At 40.3% G+C, this 27,721-nt stretch overlaps 2 protein-coding genes and 1 long non-coding RNA gene across 3 annotated transcripts; 1 reads left to right on the top strand and 2 right to left on the bottom strand.

Annotated features, from left to right (window-relative positions):
* Positions 1-8,094: 8,094 nt before the first annotated feature.
* LOC117492025 lies at positions 8,095-8,748 on the bottom strand. The gene is made up of 3 exons (XR_004556818.1): positions 8,684-8,748; positions 8,487-8,564; positions 8,095-8,138 (listed from the first exon to the last, which is right to left on the bottom strand). It is a non-coding gene; the product is annotated as an uncharacterized LOC117492025 (long non-coding RNA).
* Positions 8,749-8,866: 118 nt separating this feature from the next.
* Positions 8,867-11,888, bottom strand: LOC117492032. The gene is made up of 11 exons (XM_034142168.1): positions 11,858-11,888; positions 11,725-11,752; positions 11,264-11,506; positions 11,012-11,111; positions 10,469-10,575; positions 10,111-10,383; positions 9,866-9,959; positions 9,618-9,730; positions 9,316-9,537; positions 9,132-9,200; positions 8,867-9,025 (listed from the first exon to the last, which is right to left on the bottom strand). The coding sequence occupies exons 4-11, from the start codon at positions 11,109-11,111 to the stop codon at positions 8,867-8,869; spliced, it is 1,137 nt and encodes a 378-aa protein (XP_033998059.1). The 5' UTR covers positions 11,264-11,506; positions 11,725-11,752; positions 11,858-11,888.
* Positions 11,889-19,077: 7,189 nt separating this feature from the next.
* Positions 19,078-22,052, top strand: LOC117492031 (zinc finger MYM-type protein 1-like). The gene is made up of 3 exons (XM_034142167.1): positions 19,078-20,210; positions 20,463-20,562; positions 21,112-22,052. The coding sequence occupies exons 1-3, from the start codon at positions 19,078-19,080 to the stop codon at positions 21,637-21,639; spliced, it is 1,761 nt and encodes a 586-aa protein (XP_033998058.1). The 3' UTR covers positions 21,640-22,052.
* The last annotated feature ends 5,669 nt before the right edge of the window (positions 22,053-27,721 follow it).

Here is a 27,721-nt window from a genome sequence, read left to right as displayed (position 1 = left end):
CTATTTAGCAGTTCCGCAAAAACAATATCTTTCTGCCTGACTATTGTTTTAAGCTCTACAATGCTAAATAGGTTGTGCCACAGGTTAAATCCCTACTTTCTCGACATACAAGGCATTTCCTTTCACTGGTGGCAGCTGGAAAAAGTCTCCAACAACTATCACCACTAACTCTACCAAATGGGAATAATCATTACATTGTTTAATTTGACGTAATCTGCCATGAATATATGCCATGAGTTTGTGATCGACCATGGATATTTCATCGACAATTAAAATTTGCACGTCTCTATATTTGGCCCGCAGACTATTTATTTTTTCCTCGCCTAAAGGTGTGTAGGGTAATTTTGAATTAACGCCAATGCTAAATGTGTTCTGGATAGTTGCTGCGTCTAAATTGTATGCAGCAATTCCAGTTGGGGCAGTCAACAACACACACACAGAATCAGGGTTTTCACAGAGTGTTGAGAGCAACCTGGCTGTCTCATACTGCAGAGCCTTGATCAAATGGCTCTTTCCCGTCCCAGCACCGCCTGTTATAAATACGTGAAACGGGTCTGGATTTTTACCCGAGATTTTGTCTAAACACCATTGTCGTATTTGATAGAAAATAGACATTTGGGTTTCGTTTTAGAGACCGAACTAATTTCAGCCCTTCGCTTCTGCTCAAAATATTCTTTGTCTTTCCAAATGGCCGATTTGCCGATTATTAACGGCAAGATCAGGAATAGCGTCTATTTGCTCCCCGTCTACGGTTTCAATTTGTTCCCGCTCTTCTTTGCATTGAAGATTTTCCAATTCCTGTTCGGGGCACAGGTCACACCAAGCGTCTTCAAAATCTACATTACCGTCTAAAGAGTCTTGGATTTTTTGTAATTCGTCCGAATCACGTTCAAACAAAGCTCTATTCGCGTCGACCACTGATTTCACCAGCTGTCTGGATCCATCGGCAAATCTAACTCGACCGCTCATGTAAAACTCTTCACACGTTTCCCAATTGTGTGGCTTTAACTGCTCGTCGATGCGATACGGCAGAAACAATTGGAAATTGCTGTAGAAAAACAATTCCGGAGACTTTGTTTTGAAAATTTTGCATAACGCACAACTGCTGCTTTTGTTCGCGTTCTTTTAATAATAAACCCGAAATTATTTTGGAGTTCGATGGCATTTTTGAGACTTTCACTCTGTGACATAACCCTGTATTCGGATGCAAATGTTGCCAAACACATATTATTAAAAACCGCGTCATTTGGCCGATTTTTGTAACGGTCAACAAAACCGGTCATCCACATGTTGTCTGTGGTTAGACTATTTGAATCTGCCATCTGTTTTTTAACACACTTAATGGCCTACTTATTTTAATTGTATTTTTCCCTGTTGGCACAAATTGGACCAAGCGAGAGCATGTCTTCAGGGACATGTGTGTCAATCTGTAGACTGCCTCTTGGGCACACACCATCTCGGTTGTGTAAATACACACTCCCTAACTTTTTAAATGCATCCTTGGCATCTAGATTGCCCTGCTGTGATGCTTCTTTATGTGCATTACCCAATAATAATCCCATTTCCTTTTCTGCCTTGGAGATGTAGGAAATTATATAGACAACACATGCATAGGCATTGACCCACTATACTGAATGTCCATATTGGCATTCCAGCATTTTAACAGTGGTTTGTGTATTGATTAATCCAGACTTCGCCAATTTGTCTTTTCAATACAATGTGTGTCTTTCTACCAACCAATTTGTAAGCAGCCTCGAAGATCGCCTTGATTAATCCCCAGACTTTCAAATAATTTTTCCAGGCTTTCAAATATTACATTTTCGTCTGAAAGAGCCTTTTTGACGGAGTTCAGAATTTTAACTGCAAACTCCTTCTTCTCCTTTTTTTCGGCCAAAGACTCTAATTTTACACACTCGCATGGTGTCAAGTTACAGCTACATTCTGCTAAGCATTGATCTTCACTGCTGCGACATATAAATGTACTAGCAGTAGCTGGCCTGGGGAATTAAATCGACAAACGGTGTTATTTTTCTTACACGTTTTTAGAGTGTCTTTTGGAATGCTGTTGCACAGATGTCACAATGTCCTTTAACGGCTCATCTTGTGATGGTAATTCACATGTCACATATGTGTCGATGAATTGAATCACCTCTTCATCTGTATTCTTATCAATTTTGGGTGCATTCTCAATCCAAAACAAGCAATGCACATGAGGTGAGCCACGCTGCTGAAATTCCACGCGATAGAAATAATCTACAATCTTGCCAATTGGGTGTGAAGGGGACATAAGTACTTCTTTCAAAAAACAATTCCATCTATAGTCAAACATCCTGGCCGCTGTCACAGGATTACGACGCAAGAGTTCACATCTGTCTGCCCCAATCTAAATCTTTCAGCGGTCTGTGTTCTACCTTCCTGTTTTAAAATAGCGTCGAGTAAATTTGCCCACCTAAGATCAGCCGAAGAGAATGAACAAAACCAGGTAGGCACACCAAGTTGACGCACACAAGCGAGGAGGTCACTCTGTGCGCGCTGCCAAAATGCTGGAGTACCTCTAATAGGTGAGAGAAAACGAAAGCCATCATCAAATTTCAACAGTTTTCTTATGGTTTCCTGATTCAACAAATTATCTTCTATCGGTTTGGATGGAAAGCCTGCTTTGCCTTTTCGCAATGCAATAGACACACTGGACAGTACCTGTTGCACCTCAGACAAATACTGAGCATAAAAAATGTATTCTATATTTTGTGCAAACCTAACATCAGCATTTAAAACACGCATATTCAAATAGCGTGCTAATGTTATCTTGCGGGGCCTCGAATCACGGTAGGTGTTAATGCCCAGTGGGAACAATACAGGAAAGCATTTTGCTTCGTTGGAAATGTCTGCTAACAGCCTCACAGGACTATTACCCTCTGCTGGAGCGACATTTAATGTACTATCAAAATATTGATCCAACACTTCCTGTCCAATATCAACAGGCATCAGACATGTGTCCTGAAACATGCAATGCTGTTGCCTGTCGTGTAAAAGCTCATCATCAGCATTAGCATCAGACGTTTCGTTAGTTGGCAAATCCATCAAGGTTGAATTGTCTACAAAGTCATCATCCCGTTCCCTCCAAAACTCATTAAGCAGAGCGTCATCAAGTTCCTCAAACTCGGGAACCCTTACAGGAATGAATGAACTTTCTTTTGCAGGACTATTGCCTTCTGCTGGGGCCATGTTCAGTTCTCTATCTGAAAACTGATCTGCAATTTCCAGATCAGTATCCACAGCCATCAAATCCATGTCCTGAAACAAACATGGCTGTTCCTCAGCAGCCTCTGATGATGTTTCCTTGGTGTGGGTTTGTTCATTCTCTTCCTCCTCCCTACAAAACTCGTTATACCAACTTTTATTAAATTCAATATCCCTATAGTGCTTATTGTTTCTTTTTAAATATTGTAATGCCCGCATTATGTGCATTGGGTCTGCAAATTGAAATTTATAATGACCTTTGTAGGTCGATCTACGCTTTAACTTTATTCGCAAGATGGAACCTTCCATCCTTGAGCGGGGGAGCAAATTTGTAGTTTGGACTATATTGGCTGGAACACACGTCACCGGTCCGTGAACTCCATTTTGACCACCTTTGGGCAATGCCACCATCTTCATAAATGGTATATTTTTGGCAATTAAATGCTGCTCTATGCTGTTCAAACAAGCCAATTCTGGGGGAATGGGGTCTCCTGCCAAATTATTGAGAACACATTCAGGTGGCATCACACCTCTCTTAAATTTGTTATCACAGTTGCTGCAGATCCAAGACTGCCCTCTCCCAATATCAATCCAAACACAGGGTACTTCACAGTCATCAGTACATGTGTGTAAATATGTGTCTCTGATGCATTTATTGGCGAGTTCTTGATTCTTATATTTGTCTTTTTTACAGTGCAAGGCCTGCGATTAAATAACAACCTTCTCGCAGCAGCTACAAACAAAAACGGGTCCATTCTTAACTTTGGCCAAAAACTGCTGCATCACAATATCAAATACCTCTCTATTTTTTTGCATTTGTTGCCTCTTCAATTTGTTGCTAGCTGTTACTCGCTTCTTATAATCTGGATTACCATGATACCTTTTTGAAGTCATGGATTTTACCTTCTTTCTATGCAATTTATTTTGCCTATATTTACGTTTGTTAAATGCCTATACTTTCTCTCTATGCAATTTTATTTTGACTATATTTACGTTTGCTAAATGCTATAACTTTCTCTCTATGCAATTTAATTTGACTATATTTACGTTTGCTAAATGCCTATAACTTTCTCTCTATGCAATTTAATTTTGCACTATATTTACGTTTTGCTAAATGCTATAACTTTCTCTCTATGCAATTTATTTTGACTATATTTACGTTTGCTAAATGCTATAACTTTCTCTCTATGTAAAACTTTTAGTCTATAGTTCCGTTTGCTTAATGCTATAACCCTTTCTCTATGCAGATCATCGTCATGATATTTTTTTAACCTATATTGTTTTACTTTCAACGGATTACTTTCATATATTCTTTTACTTGAATCCTTTATCATCTGATTATGCAATGGGTCTTCATGGTATCTAACCTGAGTATGTCCAATGGCTCTGTGTTTGAAATCTTCATCCTCGAAATACCTTTTTCTAAGACCGACTCTTACTATCTCTTGATAATCTGCATCACTATACTTTTTCATGGACGCATCCCTAATCGTTTGCTGGTACCCTGTGTTACTTTTATAATACCGTTTAATTTTTGAGCTGTATATCTTTTTTAAATATGTTGAATGCCTACGACTACAGCTGGCAACACTCTCTGCATTGTCTTTAACCCCACCCTTCCCAGTACAGATATCGACACTGCGACGCATAGACCGTGTCTCTGACAAACCCCCCACTTTACAAAATTCAAAGCACCTTTGTTCATCGTAAGGTTTGATACAAACCACTGGCTCAAAATGATTTTTATCACAATGTTTCAAGTATATTTTTTCTTTTGAAAGCATTGCACAATTACAAGTGTATTTGAGCCATTTTTCCCCACTGCAGATAAAAATGTCCACTCCAAGAGCATTTGCTGTCCCTTGGATTTCTACATCTGTGGCACAATGTCCTACATACTTCATCCGAGACTTCTCAATGTAGTCTGAAATTGAAGCAGATCCCCCAACTACTTTCGTTTGTTCTGCGTGATTCATCATATGCTTCACAACAGTCGTTCTAATCTTTCGATGGCTCTTCTGAGAACCACTGAGAACATGAGCTACCGCTCCGAAGAAACTATTAGCGTCCTCTTTAATTTTTTCGGTCTTACAGACCACACCTAGGGACCCAGTTACTGTAGGTCCCTGTACATCCTGCTTTTCAAAGTCTATATTACACTTTGTGCAAAGTGTTTTTGCCACTTCATTGCACAAAGGATTAAATTCAAGAGTGATTTTACTTACATCACTCTTTTCCACACAATCTGTGTCCCCAGCAGACGATGTACCATGCGTTTGTTCGGTAACCCTCCTTTTGCCTCTAGTTGTCCGTCTGACATTGTACAGTCTTGGACAAGAAGTGTCCACTTTGCAATACCCATAACAACTCTGCAAATTAGGTTGTTTTACACACACAACAGTCTCATAATGATTACCATTGCGGTTTTCCAAATAAACCCCCTGATTAGACATCTGCCCGTTCTCGCAACTATATTTTAGCCAGCGTGGATCACAATATGTGAATATATTAACTCCAAACGCATCTGCTGCTGCTTGAATTTCTAATTCTGTTGCCCAACTACCAACCTCCCGCATTTTGGATGTGCTGAGGTATTCTGACATGGAGGAGGTCAAAATACGCTCATAAGGCACAGCATTGCTCTGCATTTGATGAACCACTGCACGCCTAATTATTGTGTGATGCCTTTGTGTACCACACACAGCTTGACTCACTGCTCTAAAGAAACAGTTTCCGTCACCCTCTATTTTTTCATTGAGACATGGAGCCCCTATTAAACCAATTTGTGTAGACACAACATCTACTTTCTCTAACTGCACATGTAACTGCTCACAAAGAGCTTGTGCAAGTTGATGACTAAGAGGATTAAACTGCAGTCGTCCACTTCTTACTTCTTTGACAAAAGCAACGTCTGAATTATCTGCGGTAACATCACTCTTTTTTAATTTTTTGCAAGCAGAAGATCCCTTACGAATCTTACGCTTTGCACCCATCTGAATGTTGGTGCAGCCAAGTGTGGACTGAATAGTTGAACTACAACCCAAATCAGTCTCTGTCGTTTTGGGAGTCACTCTTGGACCCAAAGACAGATTACTGCTTTCAATTGGGCCTATGTGAGTGACTCGGACACCAGCGACCTCAAACAGTTTTTGAGACTCAGAAGATCCCTTTGGAATGTTATGCTTTGCACCCATCTGAATGTTGGTGGACTGAATAGCTGAACTACAACCCAAATCAGTCTCTGTCGTTTTGGGAGTCACTCTTGGACCCAAAGACAGATTACTGCTTTCAATTGGGCCTATGTGAGTGACTCGGACACCAGCGATCTCAAACTGTTTTTGAGACTTCTTGAGGAACGCTGCAAATGTCCATATGTATTCAAACACGTGTTCAAGGCCTCTGAAATACAGAACAACACTACGCCCCTCGCCATCGCTCATCCCAGACGCACTGCGTGCATGGGAGTCGACCACTGCGTAGTGTCCACCTTGACCAATGATGGCACATGTAGCGCCATTCATTGTCAGAAAGCATGTGTCATATTTACTACACATGCTTTCCAGTGCGTATTTTAAAGTGGTGTGCACACCCTTATCAATGAGATCACCCTCAACCACATCCACATCTCCAGACACAAAGTCACTGTATTGAAACAGAAATCTTTGTCCGTCGATAATGGTCTCCTTGGGCAGATCTGGAACCGAAAGTAGACTGTATCCTCCACTGATACCTTGTTGGTCACGCAGGGAGGTGTACAGATTGTCACCAAGTACAACAACTTTATCCAGGTTGTCGGTCTGCCATGTAAACACGCTGTCAATGTTGTGTTTGGCTATGCCTACCAAACTGACAGCCATGCACTGAAGTCCTGCATATTTAAAGCGTTGATCACCCTGACTGAATGTTCCCCTGACACACCCCATATCCCCATCAATGACTCTAGCCGTCTCCGAATTAACTTCAGCTGCTTTCACAGAAAGTCTTGTAATGCTAAACTTCTGTGCATTCAATGAATTATTGAGATTCCTGATGTAAAACATCAGGTCATTAAGGCATGTGTTGAACACGGCTACAGATGTGCCATAACTGGATGCTAACCCAGACGCAGCACGTGTGCCACAATCAACGACCACAATACAGTCATTGTGTTGAATAATGACACTGGCTGCGGAATTTAGGCTAAACAGACACATGCCATCCCTGGATAAGTGTTCAAGCAGCTTCTCCGACAATACCTGTTCCCCTTCAGACAAATTAAATTCGCCGTACACTGGCAGACCCATATTGACGTTCCACTTACGTCCAAACACACTGGTCTGCTCAACCAACCTGCACAAGTTCTTTGGCTTTACATTCATTTTATGGGCTTCCCCTAATACAAACGAGTTAAGCTTTGACCCTGCAACACGTATGGCATCGATATCTGTACTGCTCCACGAACACACAGGCGCAATCAAATGTTTGATCGCAGCCGCTATAGAACATGCAACAGATATTTTATTGTCAGAAACGGATGCATACCTCACAACAGTCCCTGCGACAACAGCCAGCTGCACTTTTTCTGAACACATGCAAGCATAGCCCTTACCTGTTCTGCATCCGTTGTCCTCATCAACATCCACTATCACGCTGGGTGATGGCTCCTTGCTGGATGATGGCTCCTTGCTGGATGATGGCTCCTTGCTGGATGATGGCTCCTTGCTGGATGATGGCTCCACGCTCAGTGATGGCTCTGCGCGGGGCAATGGCTCCACTCCTGGAAATGGCTCCACTCCTGGAAATGGCTCCACTCCTGGAAATGGCTCCACTCCTGGAAATGGCTCCACCCCTGGAAATGGCTCCACCCCTGGAAATGGCTCCACTCCTGGCAATGGCTCCAACCCCGGCAATGGCTCCTCCTAGAAGAAAATTCATATATAAAAAAACTGCTAAAAACACTATGTGTCTTAAATTGTTTCACAAACGTTTAACTAAATAATAGAAAGATATACAATTACTAATACAAAATGATTATTGTTATATATTAACTTTTGTTTTTCTACTTACCCACACACATACTGAATGGAACTCAAAAGAGAGGTTTCTTGTCATTGATTGTGTACACTTGAAACAACGTTGACTGCATGCAGGCTAACAACTGAAACTATTTTATTTTAACAATGAGCAAAAGTAACTATGTCAATAAATTAGCATGATTCATTCAAATGTCACTCTGAAAGCACATCGTTCACACAAAGAGCACAGACCTGCTGCTCCACAGCAACTGTCCCTCTACTGGTAGGTGGCCGTAAAATCACCTCCACAACAATGGGAGCTGCCTCCCCCTAAAAAAACAAAACAATTTAGTAAACTTGAGAATAAATAACACCACCGATATTCGTGTAACTTCTTAGTTTTAAACAAGTCCTATATTGCCTTTAAAAAAGAAGAAAACAAGAACAACCTGTCGCTTTGCCAGGGTTTTCTTGGAGGCAGGAGCCCTCTGCTTCAGCTCCAACTTTGCTTTCTAACGTAAGGAAAACAAAATGATTAATCCTCCACTAATAACTCCTTATGGACAGTATAAGTTGTCCTCACTGTAATACATTTAAAGTTTGTCAGGAAGGATACATTTTATAATAGGGCATCAACCAACATACAAACAAATTACCTTTTGTGGTGTTGGAACCGGTGATGTGCACTCATCAGGGCCAGGAAGATGGGATGGACTAATCTTGTCCATCTCAACCAACATTGCACTGCTAAACCACACAGGTGTCAGTGGAAGATAACTCTCCTCCACTTCCTGTGAAATAAAAATGAAGAAACACTGTTTTAGAAAAAGAAATGCACATATAAACTGCAATAAACATACCCCAATGATTTCAAAGCATACTACAAAGTTGACCTACCTCCTGCTGAACAGTCCCTGCTTCTTTAAGTGCATCAATGGACTGCTCAGGTTCATCGTGTTGGCTCCTCTGTAAAGATAAATAGCATAGCTTGTGTTAATCAAATGGGTACTCTTCCACCATTATCAAGGCAAACTGCTCAGGGAATATCACTCTTATTGAAAGATGTCTGCCACACAATTACCTTCCTGCCCTGGCCGAAAACGGTCCACTTGGAAGGATCCAGTTGCGGTGATTTGGCAACCTCTCCTTTGACAATCACCCTTGGAGTGACTCTCCTCGCAGGCGGTGATCTTCTGTGGACAACAGGAGATGGCTTCGGCTCGGCTGGAACAAGTTGCATGTATGTTGCGTTCCAGATAGAACCGACCAGGATTGGCATTCCCACACTGTCACTCAAGTGCACCTGCAAAAACAAATACATTTACAAATAGCACATAACCTTCAATATGTTTTTTCAAGAACGGAACTTGGAATTTCAGCTACAAACAAGTATACAGAGAAAACGTTTCCATTTGCCATGTCACTCACGCCATCTCTGCTCCACAGGTCAAGTTCTTTGAAAGGGAAGTACTCAGCAAGCGGTGTGTACTTCACGCCTAAAAAAAACCAACAAGATCAATTACTAACATATCCACACAGATATTATATTTTGCTCTTTTAAAACAAAGAATAATGAAAAATAGGAAAATGATTTACGGTAGTACTTGAACCTAAATATTTGTTAAACATACCCATACGTGCCGCAACACGACGAAATTCCTGACGCATCATGTCTTGGTAGTCAGGGTCAACGGTAAGGCGCGGGGGGAAGTCCATGGCAAAAACCTAATCAAAGTTACAAAGGTACGCTATTTTTCACAATTTGTTGATAAAAATGTCAATTTTTCAGAAATTCATAAACATACAACCACATCAATAAGAATACAAAATGTAATATTATAAGAACTATAATAAATACAATAAAAAATAAGCTTACGTTGGGCCAGCGACTGCGGGCAGTGGCGAGGAGCTTCGCAAAGTCCTCTCCTGCTTCGGTGATGGTCCTACTGGATGTTAGGTTGTTGCTCGGAGCCATCACACAGACTGCATCTGGTGTCCTAGGCAGCACAGCATTGGCTGCCTCGGTTCGCAGCTGGGTTGCGCATGCCCCCGGTGTGGACATGGCACCAAAGGAAAACCTTCCCTCTGGCATCTTCACAATTCCATCGACGATGGAACGGAGATGTGAAGCTCCAACAAGGAGGACAAACTGTAACAACAGAAGACATTATTTCAAATGAAAATCACTAATGATTACCCAGACTTTGTTAACAAAATCTGAAAACAATTCATACTTCCTTGTCTGGAGACTCCGCTGGTATGACCATCTTGTGTTGTCGTCCTGTCAGGGACGAAATTGGCCATTTCTGCACTCTATGGCGGTTACCCGTACCGCCAGCGGCTATTTAAAAACAGAGAAAATGACACCGACATTAAACTTAATGAACCTTTACAATTCTTAAATTATGTAAGCAATAATAACACACCTTCCTACAATAACACCTGTAAACGGGCACGTGCAGAGGATTTTAGAAGGGAAAGGGCTCAAATGCATAAAGGGTCCTACCGGTGATTGAATTTTAAAATGTATATATTTCAAACAAATCCATGTTTCAAACACTGCTTCATGATAGTTATCTAAAAATGAATGCAAAGAAATCAAGTGTATTTCAGTCAATTCTCCTCATCATAACTAGTTTGCTTGCCCACAGAGGGGTGTATCTGTGCACGAGCCTGCCTGTAAAAAATGCACATGCAAAAACATTTTACAATGATACAACCAAAATGGACACCCTAAACATATACAAAATTGAATGACAAAATCCTCGACTACTTACGTGCGAAACTGGCATTGCCAGGCTGCTGATGTCCCACACGTGTCCCAGCCACGCGTAGCTTTGCAGCCTGGGAACGGCGGGACGATTTACCACGTGGCATCTGAAAGTATGTAGGCATTGTTAGAATTAATAAAGACATTAGCAGACCCCTTAAATAGTACAAATAATTACGCAATTACTTATTTCAACTGCAACAAAAGCGTACAAGTCCATTAATAGTTGATGCATCCTGTTCAACAAAAATGTACTTACTGTAACTGCTCACGAGATAAAGCTGGGTGTTGAAGGTAGATGAGTAGCCGGTGAAGTTAAATGGGTAGCTGGTGAAGAAGCTAGATGGGTAGCTAGTGAAGAAGGTAGATGAGAAGGTGGTGAAGGTAGATGGGTAGCTAGTGAAGAAGGTAGATGAGAAGGTGGTGAAGGTAGATAGGTAGCTAGTGAAGAAGGTAGATGAGTAGGTAGATGGGTAGCTGGTCAAGCCGGTAGGTTGTTTAACTAGAACAGAGAAGAAACTAATCAGCATCACAGACATGGAAATATAATTACTTAACACAATGTACAATACAATCGCATAGCTTAGCATACAATAGTTATAAACAAAAAAATTATCAATTGTATTAGAAGCTGCTAATCACTTAGATTTACACTAATAAAGGGCCTATCTGTTTTCATTATACTTTATGCTACTGACAGTGTCTTGGACCACAACTCACCGGTAGAGAACTGCTCAAAGCTGTCAATCTGTGGGGAAAACACAGCATTAAACCCTGCAAAGAAAAGACTGGAAAGTTCCACATATTGTCATGGTATATGTTACTACAAACACTGTCTTTGACCAACACTCACCAGTAATGAACTGCTCAATAGTCGTCACTCTGTGAAAATAAAATTAAAATTAAACCTTGCAAACACAATGCTTGCACACATGGTGATTAAACATTTGGTCCACGTTGTAAATGCTTAAATGCTCTTGCATTTATAAAAACAGGATAATACAATTACCATAATATCATTCTGTGAAAATATGAATTCTGCATAAAGACTACTTTTACTTTTGATATTTGGAGTACATTTAGCTAACAATTGTGCTAATGAGTACTTGTACTAAAGTAGAGGATCTGATTACTTCTTCCAACGTTGAATATAGTATACCTTGAAATATATTTAATTGTTCATAGTTGAATGACTCAAAAAATTACTTTATTTAAGCTATGGAATCATTTAACCAGCTTTCCTTTGTTCATAAATGACAAAAATAAGCTCTTTATTTTAGACATTCTGCTTTAACCAGCTTCACAATTAATTCACAAGAGGAATGATCACTCACCCCAGACAAGATAAGATGAACGAGAGGACAGTCTCTGGTTTAACCAAACTATATATCGAATTTTAAAAAATGAGCGACCAACCACAGCTCTCCTTCTTTAAAATATTTTTGTAATTTCCCTCCAATCGAAATATATAATATTAACATTTGAATGTCAACTGCTTGCTATGCAGACATGTTATGAAAATATCACACATCAAAGGGTCAGGTGCAGAGGTCCCTGAAACAAAGAATGGATTATGGCTGTTGTAGTCTTTACCACCATTGCCATATTTGTAGTCAATTCAATCATAGTTACTTCAGTGTTCAATAGTTTTTTGATTAAAAATATAACTGAGCTATAGTGTGTCTGTGTGTGTCTTAACTGTCATCCATGTCAGCCAGGGGCGCACATAACTGGTACGCAGGTACGCATGCGCGGCAACAATCTGAAATGCTTACCGTAACTTGTGTCACAAAGCAGAGTCGGTCTCTAAAACAGCTGATCACAACGTTCACACGCTCCGCGGTCACGAAGCTCTGCACCCCTCCCCCCCCCCACTACTCAAGTACAATATCTGAGTACTTTTAATCAAGTACAAGATCTGAGTGCTTCTACTTTTACTCAAGTACAAGATCTGAGTACTTCTACTTTTACTCAAGTACAAGATCTATAGCCTACTTATACCACCTCCGTTTATAGCCTATGAAAAAAACTATTAGAAAACGAAGGCTAAAGCTAACGTTAGCAGATAGTGACAATGTATGCTAGTTAGCTAGCTCGACAACGATAATATTGCGACAGAAACACTTTTCAGTGCACATCACGGCAGCAGAGCCTTATTATACATCGATCAGCAGAGCCGACAGGCAGGGAGCACACAGATTGCGCTGCATTATAATATATATACACCATATGTGTCATGATGGGACATAACAGCTCCCGCCCGCCGGGATTACTCCGGGTCCCAGACCCCCCCATACCCCAAAAATATTTTTATTGCAGATCTACATGAAACTTTTGATACTTTAGCAAAATATATTTAGCAAAGAAATGTGCTAATGAGTATTTGTTCTAAAGTAAAGGATCAGATTACTTCTTCCAACCTTGAATAAATAAAGTATGCCTTGAAATATATTTAATTGTTCATAGTTGAATGACTTCAAACATTACTTTATTTAACCTGCTTGTTAATAAATGACATAAATGTGCCCTTATTTTAGAAACAAATCTTAACCAGCTTCACAATGAATTTATAAGAACAGTCACACACTCACCTCAGACAAGATGCAAGAGAGAACCAGTAAAAGTTGAAGTCAATACATATATCAAATGAGCAACCAATCAGAGTTCTCCTTCTTAAAATATGTATTTTCTCCCCTCCAATCAGAATAGTTAATATTTACATTTGAATGTCAACTGCTTGCTATGCAGTGCGCGCATGCGCATTGCTTTCGTCTACGGGGTTTCTGCAGGGTCCCGGCCGTCACTGTCTCTGAGCGGGCGAGCTGCGCTGAGTGAATTTGTCAGACACATCGCTGTGACGTTGGGGATTCTTGGGACATTTGTCTACCTCGTTTGCCTAATCAGGTAAGTGTGTGTTTTACCTAACAAGGAATGTTAACAGTAAAGTGCACTGTACTATTTAAACCAAAAGATAGATACTACCCACCACAGTTAGGTTTGCTAGCTTAGCTACAGATGGCGTTGAATTTATGTTCAAGCACCTGAAGGCGTCTATAATGCATTTAAATGGTGAGATGACCGGTGTTAAAGTAAACCGAGCCAGACATATAACGCTATAACTTTACACACAGCATTGATTGGGATATGACAACGTTGCCACTGTGTTGAAACTTAGCCTTGACTGGCGGAAATGTATGTGTTATACATTTTCGCTGTGAGCCGTGTTCATACGTTTTATACAGAACTTGTGTGTATGTGTGACGATACACGGAACGGGGGGGGGGGCGGCATTGTTGTTCCGCCGTTACACCGGTTATTAACGTCTGTTTATTGGGGTAGCCGGCAGCCGGTGACTCTGACATTGTTGTGTTACAGGTCTTGTTGTTTAGTTGAGGGTAAAACACATCTCAAACTTCGTGACTTTTCCTAAAACGGGTATATTAATCATCGAGTGAATTTTGGGGCTTGGGGAATTAAGAGAGAGAGAAAAAATATATACTTTGCCGCAACACTTGCCGTGTTTAGGTCACGCAGCTCAGTGCTCACCTAAAGCTCAGCCGCTGACGGACCGATGAGCGGAGCAAAACACACGTTTCAAGTTAGACCAAACACACTTAGCTATTTTATCTACCTTTGGAACTAGCTAAACTAGTTATACATTTTATGCACAATACACTTTGTGTAAGATTTAATTTTGAGCCCAGAGATGCCGTGCTGTTGATTTGCAATTATAACTTCCACAAGCTGAATGGTAAGACTCAGTAGATTGGTGCTAAAGTTAGAATCAGTGGATATGTATTTTGTTGTTTAGTTTTCCATAGCACTCATTCATGCATATTTTACTTTTCCTCAGGACACTGACCATGAAGAACGATTGCTCAGAGGTGTGTCTGTGGCCATCCTCACCGTCATTGAAGATGATGATGCCGCCATATCGCCAAATGTGCGAGACGTGGCTGTTGTGTTGGAAGGGACCATTGTACTGCATGACCTACCAGACCTCTCGACTGCCTTTGCATACCTCTTTGGCCTACTTTATGCAATGAACATGGATTTTCCAAAGGAGATGAGGTATACCTTTGAAGCCATTCAGACTATCTTTTAAGAGCTTGGCTCTCGACGCTCGCAGCGCATAAGCTCTCGGAAAACAAAGCTTTTGCTGTGAATGTTAATGGGGAAGCCAGACATGACTTTAACCTATGTTTCGCCTGTTCTAGTGCATTGTGGTTAGTGCTCATGTAAAACCTCACAGCATTCATTTCATTTGAAGCATATAAGTTCCCTTCTGAAATAGAGAATCAAAGAATGTGTGGATGTGTAAGTTGCCAGTTCAAAAGAGGGGCATATCCAGTATTTCTACTGTTCAAGTTCATTGTTAGTGATCAGGTAAAACTTCAATGTATGTACTTGCACATGCAGTCATTTTAAGCATGAAGTCCCATTTGCCTGTGAAATTGAAATGTGTGGAATTGTGAGTTGCCAGTTGACAAGAGGCACTGGATTGTAATTGTTATATTTGTTTATTCTTAAATTCTTTGATTGTGATGTGCTGAAGAGGCTGAGGCCTGATATATCACAATGATGCCAGGTGTGTGAATCCTATTTTGACCTGATGGATAAAAGCAGAAGCAGAAACCATCCTCAGAATCTGTGTTCAAAGGCCATCGTCATTTTCTGTTTAAAGCAGCTTTGCTAGATGTTTATTATGTCAAGAAATGTCCTTAACTTGTGTTATGTTGCAAAACGTGCATTTTTTCAAATCCATATATTCAGCATGTGAAGAATGCATGTTATCAACGTCTAGCAAAGCTGCTTTAAACAGAACATGATGATGGCATGGGGTCTGCGAGACAGCGAGACACAGAGGAACTCAGCCTGAGCACACACACACACAGCTGGGCTGGGCGAGTCGGCTGACAGCTTCCATACAGCGCTGCATAGACAGGTATTTTCTGTGTTAGAGTTTTACTCGCTACAGGGTGTACTTTGAGGGTTTGTGACTCTGCAGACCGTTTACATGCAGAGAAACCTACATAACACACAAGGGGATGGGTAATAACCAGAAAAGCATATGATAAGACCTTTAAAAGAGAGAATGTTTTGTGTGCTAAAGTAGACAAAAAATGTACAAAATGTTCATATAATTGAATTAAATCGTAATAATCAACTGAATAAATAATGGCTCTTTTTTTGTTAGTTCATTTTCAATCTCTGACATCAATGTTGATTGAAATCTTCAGCGTGACAATATCTCAATGTTGATTCAATTACTTTTTGCTATCTGGGGTGTCTGTGTGTGTCTTAACTGTCAGCCATGTTGTTGTCATCTAACCAATGAAAGCAAATAAATATATATATATATATAGAAATATACAGGGTTCCCGCGGGGTCTTAAAAAGCCTTACATTTTATAATCTGAATTTAAGGCCTTAAAAAGGTCTTAAATATGACCAAAAAAATAAGAAAGGTCTTAAATATGATTTAGAAGGTCTTAAAAATGATGGGATTTGAAAGGTACTTCTGTGTTGCGATAGCGTCTAAATGTGTTTTGGGGGAAATGTCCGGGCTGCAAAGTAACCAGTACGGTAAGAGCCTTTCAGTTCCCCCCAACAATTTGTATTGAAATAAATCAACATGGAACCAGTAATCACTAACTTTGTTTCCCCCGGCCCCTTATTGGAGAACACCCAGCTAGTAACCTAGCAAGCAAGCTTCAGCTAGCGACAGTCAGAAACTCATGTATCTTCAAATCAAATAAATATGGGGAAGTGTAAGTTCAACCGTATTTGGTTGGAAAACATCGAATTTAGTGCTTGGTTGAAACCAGTGGAGGGGAACGTGTTTGAAGCCCGCTGCACCTTTTGAAAAATAAATTAGCGTTTGTTTTGCTAATGTGTTAATTATTTAAAACAAATAATAATTTGAACAGTATCTTTTTAACTGTTGATTACCCTGAACCTATAATTCAACTGCAAAACCAATACAAAAATAAATTAAATAAATTATACATTTAAATAAATAATATCAAAATAATAAATACCAATAAACAAGATCAACAAATATTTTGGAGCGCACTTCCACAAGCTATTAAACATGTATAAATATGATAAATAAAAATAAATTAGACTAAAATTAATTAGATCAAATATGTTGTAGTGCACTGTCACAACCTAGCAAAGCAAAATAATTTCGTAATTGTGGCAGGCCAAAATCGTAATTGCGATTAAAATATGATTAATTGCACACCCCTAACACACAGACACACACACATACACTTTTTGTCTAACACGCTAACACAGTGCTGTACTGTTATGCCTTTACATTTACTTTGTAAGTAATTATGGGACGTATTTCTTCTTTCATAGCAATTTTCCTTCATACTTTCTTGCCGTGAAATAGGTCTTAAATTCTATTCAGTGGTCTTAAAAAGGTCTTACAAAGTCTTAAATTTCAGTAGGCGAAACCTGCAGGAACCCTGAATATAGTATACCTTGAAATATATTTAATTGTTCATAGTTGAATGACTTACAAAAATCGAAATATATAATATTTACATTTGAATATCAACTGCTTGCTGGGTTAGCAATGTTATGCATTTATTAATATCACATTTTAAAAAATGAGCGACCAATCAGAGCTCTCCTTCTGTTACATTTTTTGTTTGCCTTCCAATAGAAATAGTTAATATTTACAGTAAAAAAATGATGTGGTTGCTGTGCTAATGTTGTGTGTGTGTGTGTGTGTGTGTGTGTGTGTGTGTGTGTGTGTGTGTGCGTGAGACGCATTCTCGCGGTAGCCAATCAGCGATGAGGATCTCAGCCTGCCGTCACCTACGTTGAATCAGAAAACCATCAGCTGTTAGCACACAGAGCTTACAGCTCCTCATATCTGTTCAGAAACTGGACAAAAGTTAAACATGAACAAAACACAGACTGTCTGTGTCATGGTGAATACAGTCGCTGTTGTATCTGTGTCTGTATCATGTTCTTGTGAGTGTGGACGGAGCAGATACAACGTTAGCCTGATCGATAAATCAACCCAGGGTTTCTCTGAGCGCTTTTACGTGAAAGGGGCGGGGTTAGCAACATTTGACCAATCACAAACCTGGAGAAGCGTACTACTGACAGCGCAGCATTATACTTCATGAATGAAGTAAACTATCATGCAGTGGCGGCCGGTCCATAGGGGCGCTAGGGGCGCCGCCCCACCTCTTCCCATATTGAAAAAAAAAAAAAAAAAAAAAAATTAAAATTAAAATTAAAAAAAATATATATATGTTTAAAAAAATATATATATTTTTATTTTTAATGAACAAGGTAAATATTATATAATTGGTATCAGTAAAATGTATAATCTACAATAAAATCTCGTTTAAAATTGTGTTACGATGTCTAAAGTTACTGATAAGTCACATGTTTCCTGCCTGGCCTTGCCCATGCACCTTCTCTCGTCTGGGCGCTAAGAGAGGAGCCTTCAACCAGTGCAGCAGCAGCCACTAGCAGCTGACTGTTGCTATCTGTAACGTGTAAACTATGCCGCGAAAATATAATTTCAGCCAATCAGCGTCGTCAAAGATGACGGTCACCGGGCGCCAATGTCAGTGCCCAGTGCAGTCTGTGAGTAGTTTGGACAGTAACTCGTATCCGGTTGACGCAGTAGTTGATGAGGATGGCTTCGTGTGCAGGTGGAGTCTCCGGACCTCGGTCCCCGCCTAATTCTGTTCAAGAGCTAATCTCCAATCCTTTCGAAAGGAGAAGTTTGGCAGATAAATTGTTGCTTAAAGACCTTGGACCGGACCAACCCGATTTGAATATATCGCAGCAATCTCGTGAAAAAGACAAAATTTATACACGAGGCTTCACAAGTAGCTGGTACACAAGAAAGGCTTGGCTAGCTGGATGCAAACAGGTAAATGCTGTCTTTTGTTTCCCATGCTTGCTCTTCAAACAGCCGGGGACAGATACAATGTGCCCGTGGACTGTGATAGGAGTAAACGATATGAAGCATTTGTCCAACAAAATTAAAAAGCACGAGTGCACTAAGGCACACATGACAAACACCTTTAAGCTAGCCATGCTAGGCAAAGCTAACATAGCCGCACAGCTAGATCAAGGGTACAAGATCTCGGTGAAAAAGCACAATGAAGAAGTGGACAAGAATAGGCACGTCTTGTCTAAAATAATTGATTGTGTGAAATTTTGTGGGGGCTTTGACCTGGCTTTGCGTGGCCACGACGAGGCTGACGCATCCGACAACCCCGGCGTTTTTCTGGGTTTAGTTAATCTACTGGCCTCGTTAGATAGCGTGTTGGAGGATCACCTTAAAACGGCTACGGTTTTCAAAGGCACCTCAAAGACGGTGCAAAATGAACTTTTGGACTGCATGTTATCAGTTTGTAAAGACTACATTCTGGAGGAAGTAAAAAATGCCAGTTATTTAGCTATTCAGGCAGATGAGACAACTGACATTTCCACCCACTGCCAGTTAGTGCTTGTGCTACGCTACATCGACCCGCATAACAACGTCCAGGAGCGTTTTTTTGAGTTCATTCCTCTTCAGAATGCGAATGCTGACACAGTTGCCACCGCGCTGATGGAGAGGCTGGGCACTATCCTCCCCGATGGACAACAGGGCAAACTAATCGCCCAAGCCTATGACGGTGCAGCGGTGATGAGGGGAGCTAAAGGTGGAGTTCAGCGGAAAGTGAAGGATGTGTACAGTAGTGCGCACTACATCCACTGCTATGCGCATCAGCTGAACCTAATTATGCAGCAGGCAACATCCGACATCCCCAAGATAAGAAAAAAAAATTCAGACCTTGGTGGATTTGCTGCATTTTTCTCCAGGTCATTCAAGCGAACTGCGATCCTGGATCAAGTGGTGGCACACAGACTTCCTGGCACTTCCACAACAAGATGGAACTTTCACAGTCGTGCTGTTAACACTGTATATGAGCACAAGGAGAACATCCTGAGGTGTTTCCAGACGATCAGAGACTCAGGTGACTTTGATCCCATAACAGTGAGAGAAGCCGGGGGCTTTGTGCGAATGATGGAAGATGAAGTTTTTTGCTTTTTCCTGACATTGTTCCACAAGATCATGCCACATGTAGACATGCTGTTTAGCCAACTGCAGAAGAGGAACATCGACTCTGTCTACATCACAGGACTCATCAAGAGGTTCACCAGCAGCATACAAACAATCAGGTAAATCATTATTTACAATGGCTGAGATGTGCTTATTATAGGAAATCTGTGAAACCTAAATGTGATTTAGCTGAACACAATAGACCAACTCACACATACTTGTTTAAATATCTTAAACAGGCTTACTGGAAATGTATATATTATATAACGTTTATAAGGTGTATCTCTGACTACTATTTCAAATAGTCAAGTTAATTTGTCAATTCTTGCCACAATGAGTAATTGTACATGGTTACTTGTGGTTTGGATCAGGGACTCCATTCCTTCTGGTGAAAGCAGTGGATCTCAGCAGCTGCCCACAAAGAAACGGAGGGGACTTGGACATGAAGAGCAACAGCTGTTGGCTAGAGAGGTAAGCAGTAATAGGAACGTGTTCTATGACTAAAAGCTCCTTTCATAATATAGGTCATTTCATATCACAATAATGATACATTTCACAAGAAAGCCCATTTTCTGTAAATTAAATAAATAGGTAGGCTAGTTAAAATATCTACATGGAAAGGCCTATTGCTTATTACATTATCTGTATACACTTAACAAGGCCTAAACTGCAAAAAGTGTCCCACAGTCTCTACATTTCAAAGGGGATCAAGACAGATCAGAAAAGGTTTAGGCTTCCAGAAGCAACCACAGTGGACAGAAAGGGCCCAACAATAAATGAATGAAGTGTAAACATAGTCATTAAATGTATATATTGTAGTGACTTAATTTTAAACAGTAATATTGTTCTGTTGATGCTCAGATAGATGTCCTGTTATTCTGATAGGTTCCATTCACAAGAAAGCTCTTTGTTTGTTACACATGTTATAGGGGACACTAATGACATTATGACTGATAGATGTGAAAAGGTGATTCTGTTATTTATTATGTCTTGATTTTTTCATTGTGCATTATTTCATAGGTATGTGATACCATACTGAGTCACGCAAAGGAGAGATTTTCCTTCACCAAACACCTCATCAGCTCCACCCTCCTGCAAGGAGACCTGTTCCAGCAGCACAGCCGAACATTCCCTGAAGCAGCGCTGGAAACAACTGTGGAGGCCTACCCTCTACTGGACAAGGCAAAGCTCAAGACGGAACTGTCCCTCGTCTATGACAATGACCAGTTCAGGGCTTGCAGTGGTGCTGTTACTCTGCTCCAGTTCTTCCTTGACAATAATCTGCAGGAGACATTCACAGAGACTGTCAGTCTTCTGAAGGTTCTTGTAACCACACCCATGGCTACGGCTGAGGCAGAGAGGTGCTTTTCCACTCTGAAAAGGATAAAGACTTTCTTGAGGAACAGCATGACACAGGATCGCCTGAATGCTCTGGCTATGCTGTCAATTGAGAAAAAACTCATTAGGAGCATTCCTGACTTCAACACCAGAGTCATTGAGAGGTTTGCCACTCAGAAGGAGAGAAGGGCAACATTCCTCTACAAATAGACACACACACACACACACACACACACACACACACACACACACACACACACAAGCTCTCGCAGCAAACACAGATGGCCGACCCTTAAAAAAATGCGTTTCATTAGAGAGACAATTAATGTTAATGCATAATTAATGCAGAATGTTGTGAAGTTACTTTTGGATACCTAAGATGTTTTGTTCAACCACAAAGTCCAGGAACATGAGTACTGTTTGGAAACCTGTTGCGTTCGACTCATTTTCCCCAGAGGAACAGTTGTTTCTTGTTTCCTTTTGTCTTTTTTCTGCCTGTTGCACATTTTGTTATTCAAAGCAGTAAAAAAGGTGCTATAGGCCAATAAGCTGGATATCACTTTATATGTAGAGAGTAGGTTTCCCATGGTTGTTAGAAGTTTATTAATAAGTGGGCATTTATCACAGAAGTGATTGTTCTGTCTCCACGTTTGTTGCATTGTCTGTGATGTATTTTCCAACGGTTATAGCTCCTGTCCCAGCAACACTACACGGTTTGCAGCTCCACCACATCTTTGGTTTATCTTCGGTGTCGCTTAAAATCTGCTTCCCATCGGACTAAAACCTCCACGTAATCTGAAGACAGATACTTGAAGTTATTTAAACCTTTTGCAAACGTTATGTTCTTTCTTGCTCTAGCCTTGCCAGTTACATTGTACATAACACATATATTATCATTATGCTAACTGGTTGTTCGTGTTAGACGATGTAGCTTTTTCATTTCTGAGTTATTGCTATATGTAAATAAGCCTGTTTGTAAATAATCCTCAGAGAAACAAAGAAAAAACACAATTTATGACATTTTGTGCTGTGGTTATTTTTTTTAAATTGCATTTATTCACAGTTCAGTTTGAAATGCTGTAGTGACTTGTATTGAACCACTTAAATATTTATAATTAATGCTACTGAAAATATGCCATTAATTTTATATCCCACATGCAGTTCACTGTAAAGCCACTTGGTAGAGGTGTTGGTTCATAAAACATGAACAGTTTTAAGAAAGAAAAAAACGGACCAGTTCTGAGAATACAAATTCCTGGTAAAGTATTAGATGTTCAGGTTGATAAATAATATTTTCCACACTGAAGATTATGGAGGTATTGATCAGTCTTCTCATATTTTTAAGCCTCGATTTCTCCTTTCCCCACCCCCTCTAACATCACCAGAAGTCATAATTTAAGGGGTCATTTCTCGAAAATTTTCGGACCCCCCCGGTAGGTCACTTCCGTTACGTCAAGAGCCCCACCAAAATAAAAGACCACCAGCCGCCACTGCTATCATGTATGTTAGACAAATATGAAGAAGATAAACTTTAAACATCCATGATTTTAACACATAATCCAGAGTAAAAGCAGCATAGCTGCAAGGTGAAAATATAACAGCTGGTACAAAAATGACCGAGTGTTTGAATGCATACATTAACAGGTTTGAATGGATCTGACTTTAATTACGTTTGACTCGAGTGTTTCGTCAACTTAATGTGTTGCAGTTCATACTTTGGCATACAGTATGTGACAATGTAAGTGTGCACGACCAGAAACGGCTCGAGAATCTGATACAGATAGGAAATATATGATATGATGTGAGATGATGTGATGTGAATGATAAGTGCGACACGTCTGCACAGTGTCGCAGACTCTACGCAATGCTCTGAGTTGCTTTGCTCCGGTTACTTATCTTGTGGCAGATATTTAAGTAAGCTTGCTTGCTGCAAATGTAATAATATTCAGATTGCTCTGAAGATGGGCAGTGATATTCTATTTTGTTTCATGTTCACACAGTCGGTGATCTTTTGCCGGACCTCTTTTCCTGCATAGCCTACAGCAGTTTAAACTGTATTTATTTTATCCTGTAATATGACTTGATAGCTTTACACTCTGCACACTGAGCTCTGATTGGTCATCAGGCGGTGCTTTCACTGAGTTGGGGTCCTTCTCAGGTCGATTAAATGGAATCCTTGCGTCCCTCTCTTACGTCGTTTCCCTGCCTTTAGTCCCTCCCACCAGGGAAGCATGGAGAGACGCAAGGAAACCACGAGAAGCAGGGAAATGAGTTTTAAGAGCAATGGGACGTCCTTTCCTCCGGAGCGTCACGTGAAGCGACGTCCGTTTGTGATGACGCCGCACAGCTGTTCGTCTGACAGCAGCTCTGTCCCCGTTATTTTCACAAACACCCGCGCCTCTGTTAGTACACATTACTGACACAAACATTTGTATCATCTGTTGTAGAGCCAAATACATTAAATAAAATAAGAACTCATTCTCAAAAAAGGTGAACGCCATTCTTAAAATGTATAAACGAACAATAGTTGGATTAATATTGATTAGAGTGCACAATAGAAATAAAATAATTCAGAGAAGAAAAAGAGATATGTTATCTATCAAAACCCAGTTAGATTAACATTCATTAATCATTGGATTGCACACTTTGTTTGTGTGGATATGTAGCACATTAACATGTTAAATAGCACTTAATGACTGACTGAATGGAAATGACAATAAATGAAAATGTAAAACGAAAAAGTGATCATGAAAATGTTTCCAATAAATGAATAAAATAATTTTTGACCACTTTGTTGTTCAGATATATCACATATTTGTAACTGAATGATGCATTAATTGAAACAAAACACAGTATAAACTGAGTAGTGAGTCCCGTGAGTTTCATGTGTTTTCTTCACTCCGCTGGGAAACTGCCAATGCTAACCTGAAGTTGACTGCGAAAACCGGAAGTCGAGTGTGTGAACATCCGGTTTTCAGAATAAAGCAGCTTTCAATTTGAACAGTGTATTCATTTAACTCCACATAACTCAATTTCACATGCTCCAAACGGCCCCAAACTTCACATGTGTACAGCCCTAAAGACATATCTGTGTCAGTTTTGAGATTTAGTCAAATGTCGTTGCTATGGTAACAAAATGGTCGCCGTGAAACACGGTTTTCTCATAACTCCAGTTAACATGCTCCAAACGGCCCAAAACTTCACAGGTTTGATACCGATGCAGCCCTCAACACATCTAGGCGTATTATGGGGTGTCATCAAATTCTGTTTCCATGGCGACAGATCCCTCGCCATGAAACACAGTGTTGTCATAACTCGATGGAAAATGGTCCAAACTGCACCAGACTTCAGATGACAGTTAATGGTCCGGCCCTCAACAGCTCAATATGACAATAGTGACTTTTCCTCAAAAGCTGTTTCGATGGCAACGCATCCTTCGCCATAAAACACAATGTTGTCTTAAGTCAATGGAAAAGCTTCCAAACTGCACCAGACTTCAGATGACAGTTAATGGTCCGGCCCTCAACAGCTCGAGACACCTACACACACACCTCGACGTGCGGACAACAGCCTGCGGAGCGTCGAAGACCCGCTCAACGCTGCTTGCAGCTTTAATTATTATTGTTATTATATATGTAATGTTTTTCACTTTTAATTTGATTTATTTTTTCACTTTTCATTTTTCAAATGAGGGTGCATAACGACTCAACTGAGGGTGCAATGCACCCTTATGCACCCCCGTAGAACCGGGCCTGTATCCCTCCGATTCTATTCTATCTCTATATATATTTAAGAAGTACAATATAAGACATGCATGCACAAGTTTAATTTGTGGGCCATATTTCATTATACTTTTTTAATTAGCTGAGGGCCGATTCAAAATGGCCCGCGGGCCGCATTTGGCCCCTGGGCGTAGTTTGGACAACCCTGATGTAGTATGAGCAGCAATGTACTATTGATGTGTGAAAGGGGTTTGGTTGCACTACATTGTAAAATTGTTTTGATAAATTAACACTACTGTAGACTAATAGTGGCCACCCAGTAGCTCAAAAATATCCCTGGCACCTGAGACATGAGTCACAGCCTGATAGCTGAGTTAGCTGCATACCCCATGGCTGCAAATGTTCTGAGCCTCCATTGGAAGGTTCCAGTAACTTTTGTAACTTGTTTGAAAACCACCAACACAAGACTTTTGCATACCACTGATCCCTGACACATCAATGCTTTTTAGCCCGTTGGAAGTAGAGGAAAACATTATCTGACATGCTGACTCATTCCTTTTGTTACTATAATACAGTATGCATCTGGATATGTTATCTGCGTAATTAATTTTATCACATCCATCCTCTTGAATCTGTTAATCATTTATCAAAATGACCCATTCACAAATGTAAATGTGGAGGCGATGCTGGGTCGTTTGAAAGCAGCACAGTGTACTGCTGCTCTCCATACAGCAGGGGGAGTGCTTGTACCTTAATCCACTGACAGAGGCATTTGACGGGACTGTTTCTTCATGTCCACCATCCACCCCCCCACCACCAACCAGCACTGGGTTTACATCGAGTTTCATTATGTGGAGATCAGAATGATACCAAAGCATGATGTCACTCTGTGGGTCCTTTTAGATGAGCAGAGAAAGCTTCAGATGAGGTGATGCTTCAACAGGTTAGCAGGTGTAGTCATAAGAAATTCCCCTGTCTGCAATATTTGACATCGCTGTGAACTTATTATTCTAAAAGACTGATGTGGAAACAGCTTTACATGGAAGAAAAGGGAAAAAGAAAAGGCCATTAGAAGAACAACACAAAATGGAAGAGAAGCTGAATTGGTCGAATTGGTTGCTGTCTATTTTATTTTATTTTTTACTACCTATGTCTTGGCCTAACATGTTACAGAAGGAGAGTCGGAGAGCAGTGTAAGGACATATAATTAGGGTATTGGTTAGGGTTTAATGAAGTGGACCCTGTCTTGAGTTCATGATATGTATGTATAGATCATATCCATATAGTGATACAGCCCATGCTATTATATTTGTGTTATATTTTGTGTTAGTATGATTTACTTATGGAAAGTAAAGGATCAGAATTCTTCCTCTACCACTGTGTGGCATGTTATAGCAGCAGTTGTCCTCTGTCACCATCAGGGCCGGCCCTGACCAATTTGCTGCCCTAGGCAAGATTTTAGCTGATGTAGAAATGTACAAAATGAACATGCGTAAATATACATATATACACTGTATATCATCCATTCCTCCCCTTATAGGCGTTTTCGGCATCTTGCCTATCGCAGCTTTGTAAGCGGCTGCCGGGGCTTTTTAGGACGAGGCATCAGAGTGGGTCATCCCGTGTGTGTGTTGTCCGCCAGATATGCCAGGAGTTTCCTGATCTGGCTGGACGAAATCAAATGCAAATCACAAAATATTAGAGAAACTTAGTTGTTTTAGATTCGTTAGTAGTAGTTGTGGTAGGAGTGTGTATCTATCTAATCTATCTATCTATCTAATCAACACAGTTAGCTTGCCAGCTAATATGCTAACCTACGTTTGCTAGTTGTTCAGTGTAATATGCTATAGGCTACTATACTATACTATACTATGAACAACAGATAGTGGTTCATATTAGGCTATTAAGAACATGTTTACAATTGCAATCTTATACGGGTATTCTGCTACATTCATTGTAGCTGGCATAACAACACTGTTTTCCCGAGCAAACTCATGTCTAGCTCCGTTTTTTAGCTCGGTAGCATACACGCTAGGAACGCCAGCTATAATGTAATTACGTTTCGCGACTGACCGCACGGTAAATCACCCGGAGTATACTGTCTATGAGTATTTTGTGTGTGAATGCAGACATTCTCCTGCTATGAGATACATGTATGTAACGCCATCTGCTGATATTAGAGTTGATATATGGAAACGCTAGCAACTTAGTTAGCACAGTTAGCACTGTGTCAATGGCTTAGCAGTCCGACACACGTTTACACATTTAAACAGTCGTGGTAGATACCTTGTTTGATAAATACTAGGGCTGTTAGTCAATTAAAATATTGAATCGCGATTAATCGCAAATTAATCGCACATTTTTGATCTGTTCTAAATGTACCTTAGAGGGATATTTTTCAAGTTTTTAATACTCTTATCAACATATGAGGGGACAAATATGCTTTATATGTTTGTTTATTATCATTTGAACAATGACAAATATTCTCATGAATATTAAACACAACAACCTCTGAACATTACAAATATTCGCCTCAATTCAACCTGGAACCTCTCTCATACAATAATACT

Source organism: Trematomus bernacchii, unplaced genomic scaffold (genome assembly GCF_902827165.1).
Source record: "Trematomus bernacchii unplaced genomic scaffold, fTreBer1.1, whole genome shotgun sequence".
NCBI lineage: Eukaryota > Metazoa > Chordata > Actinopteri > Perciformes > Nototheniidae > Trematomus > Trematomus bernacchii.
This window is presented reverse-complemented; position numbering and strand designations above follow the sequence as displayed.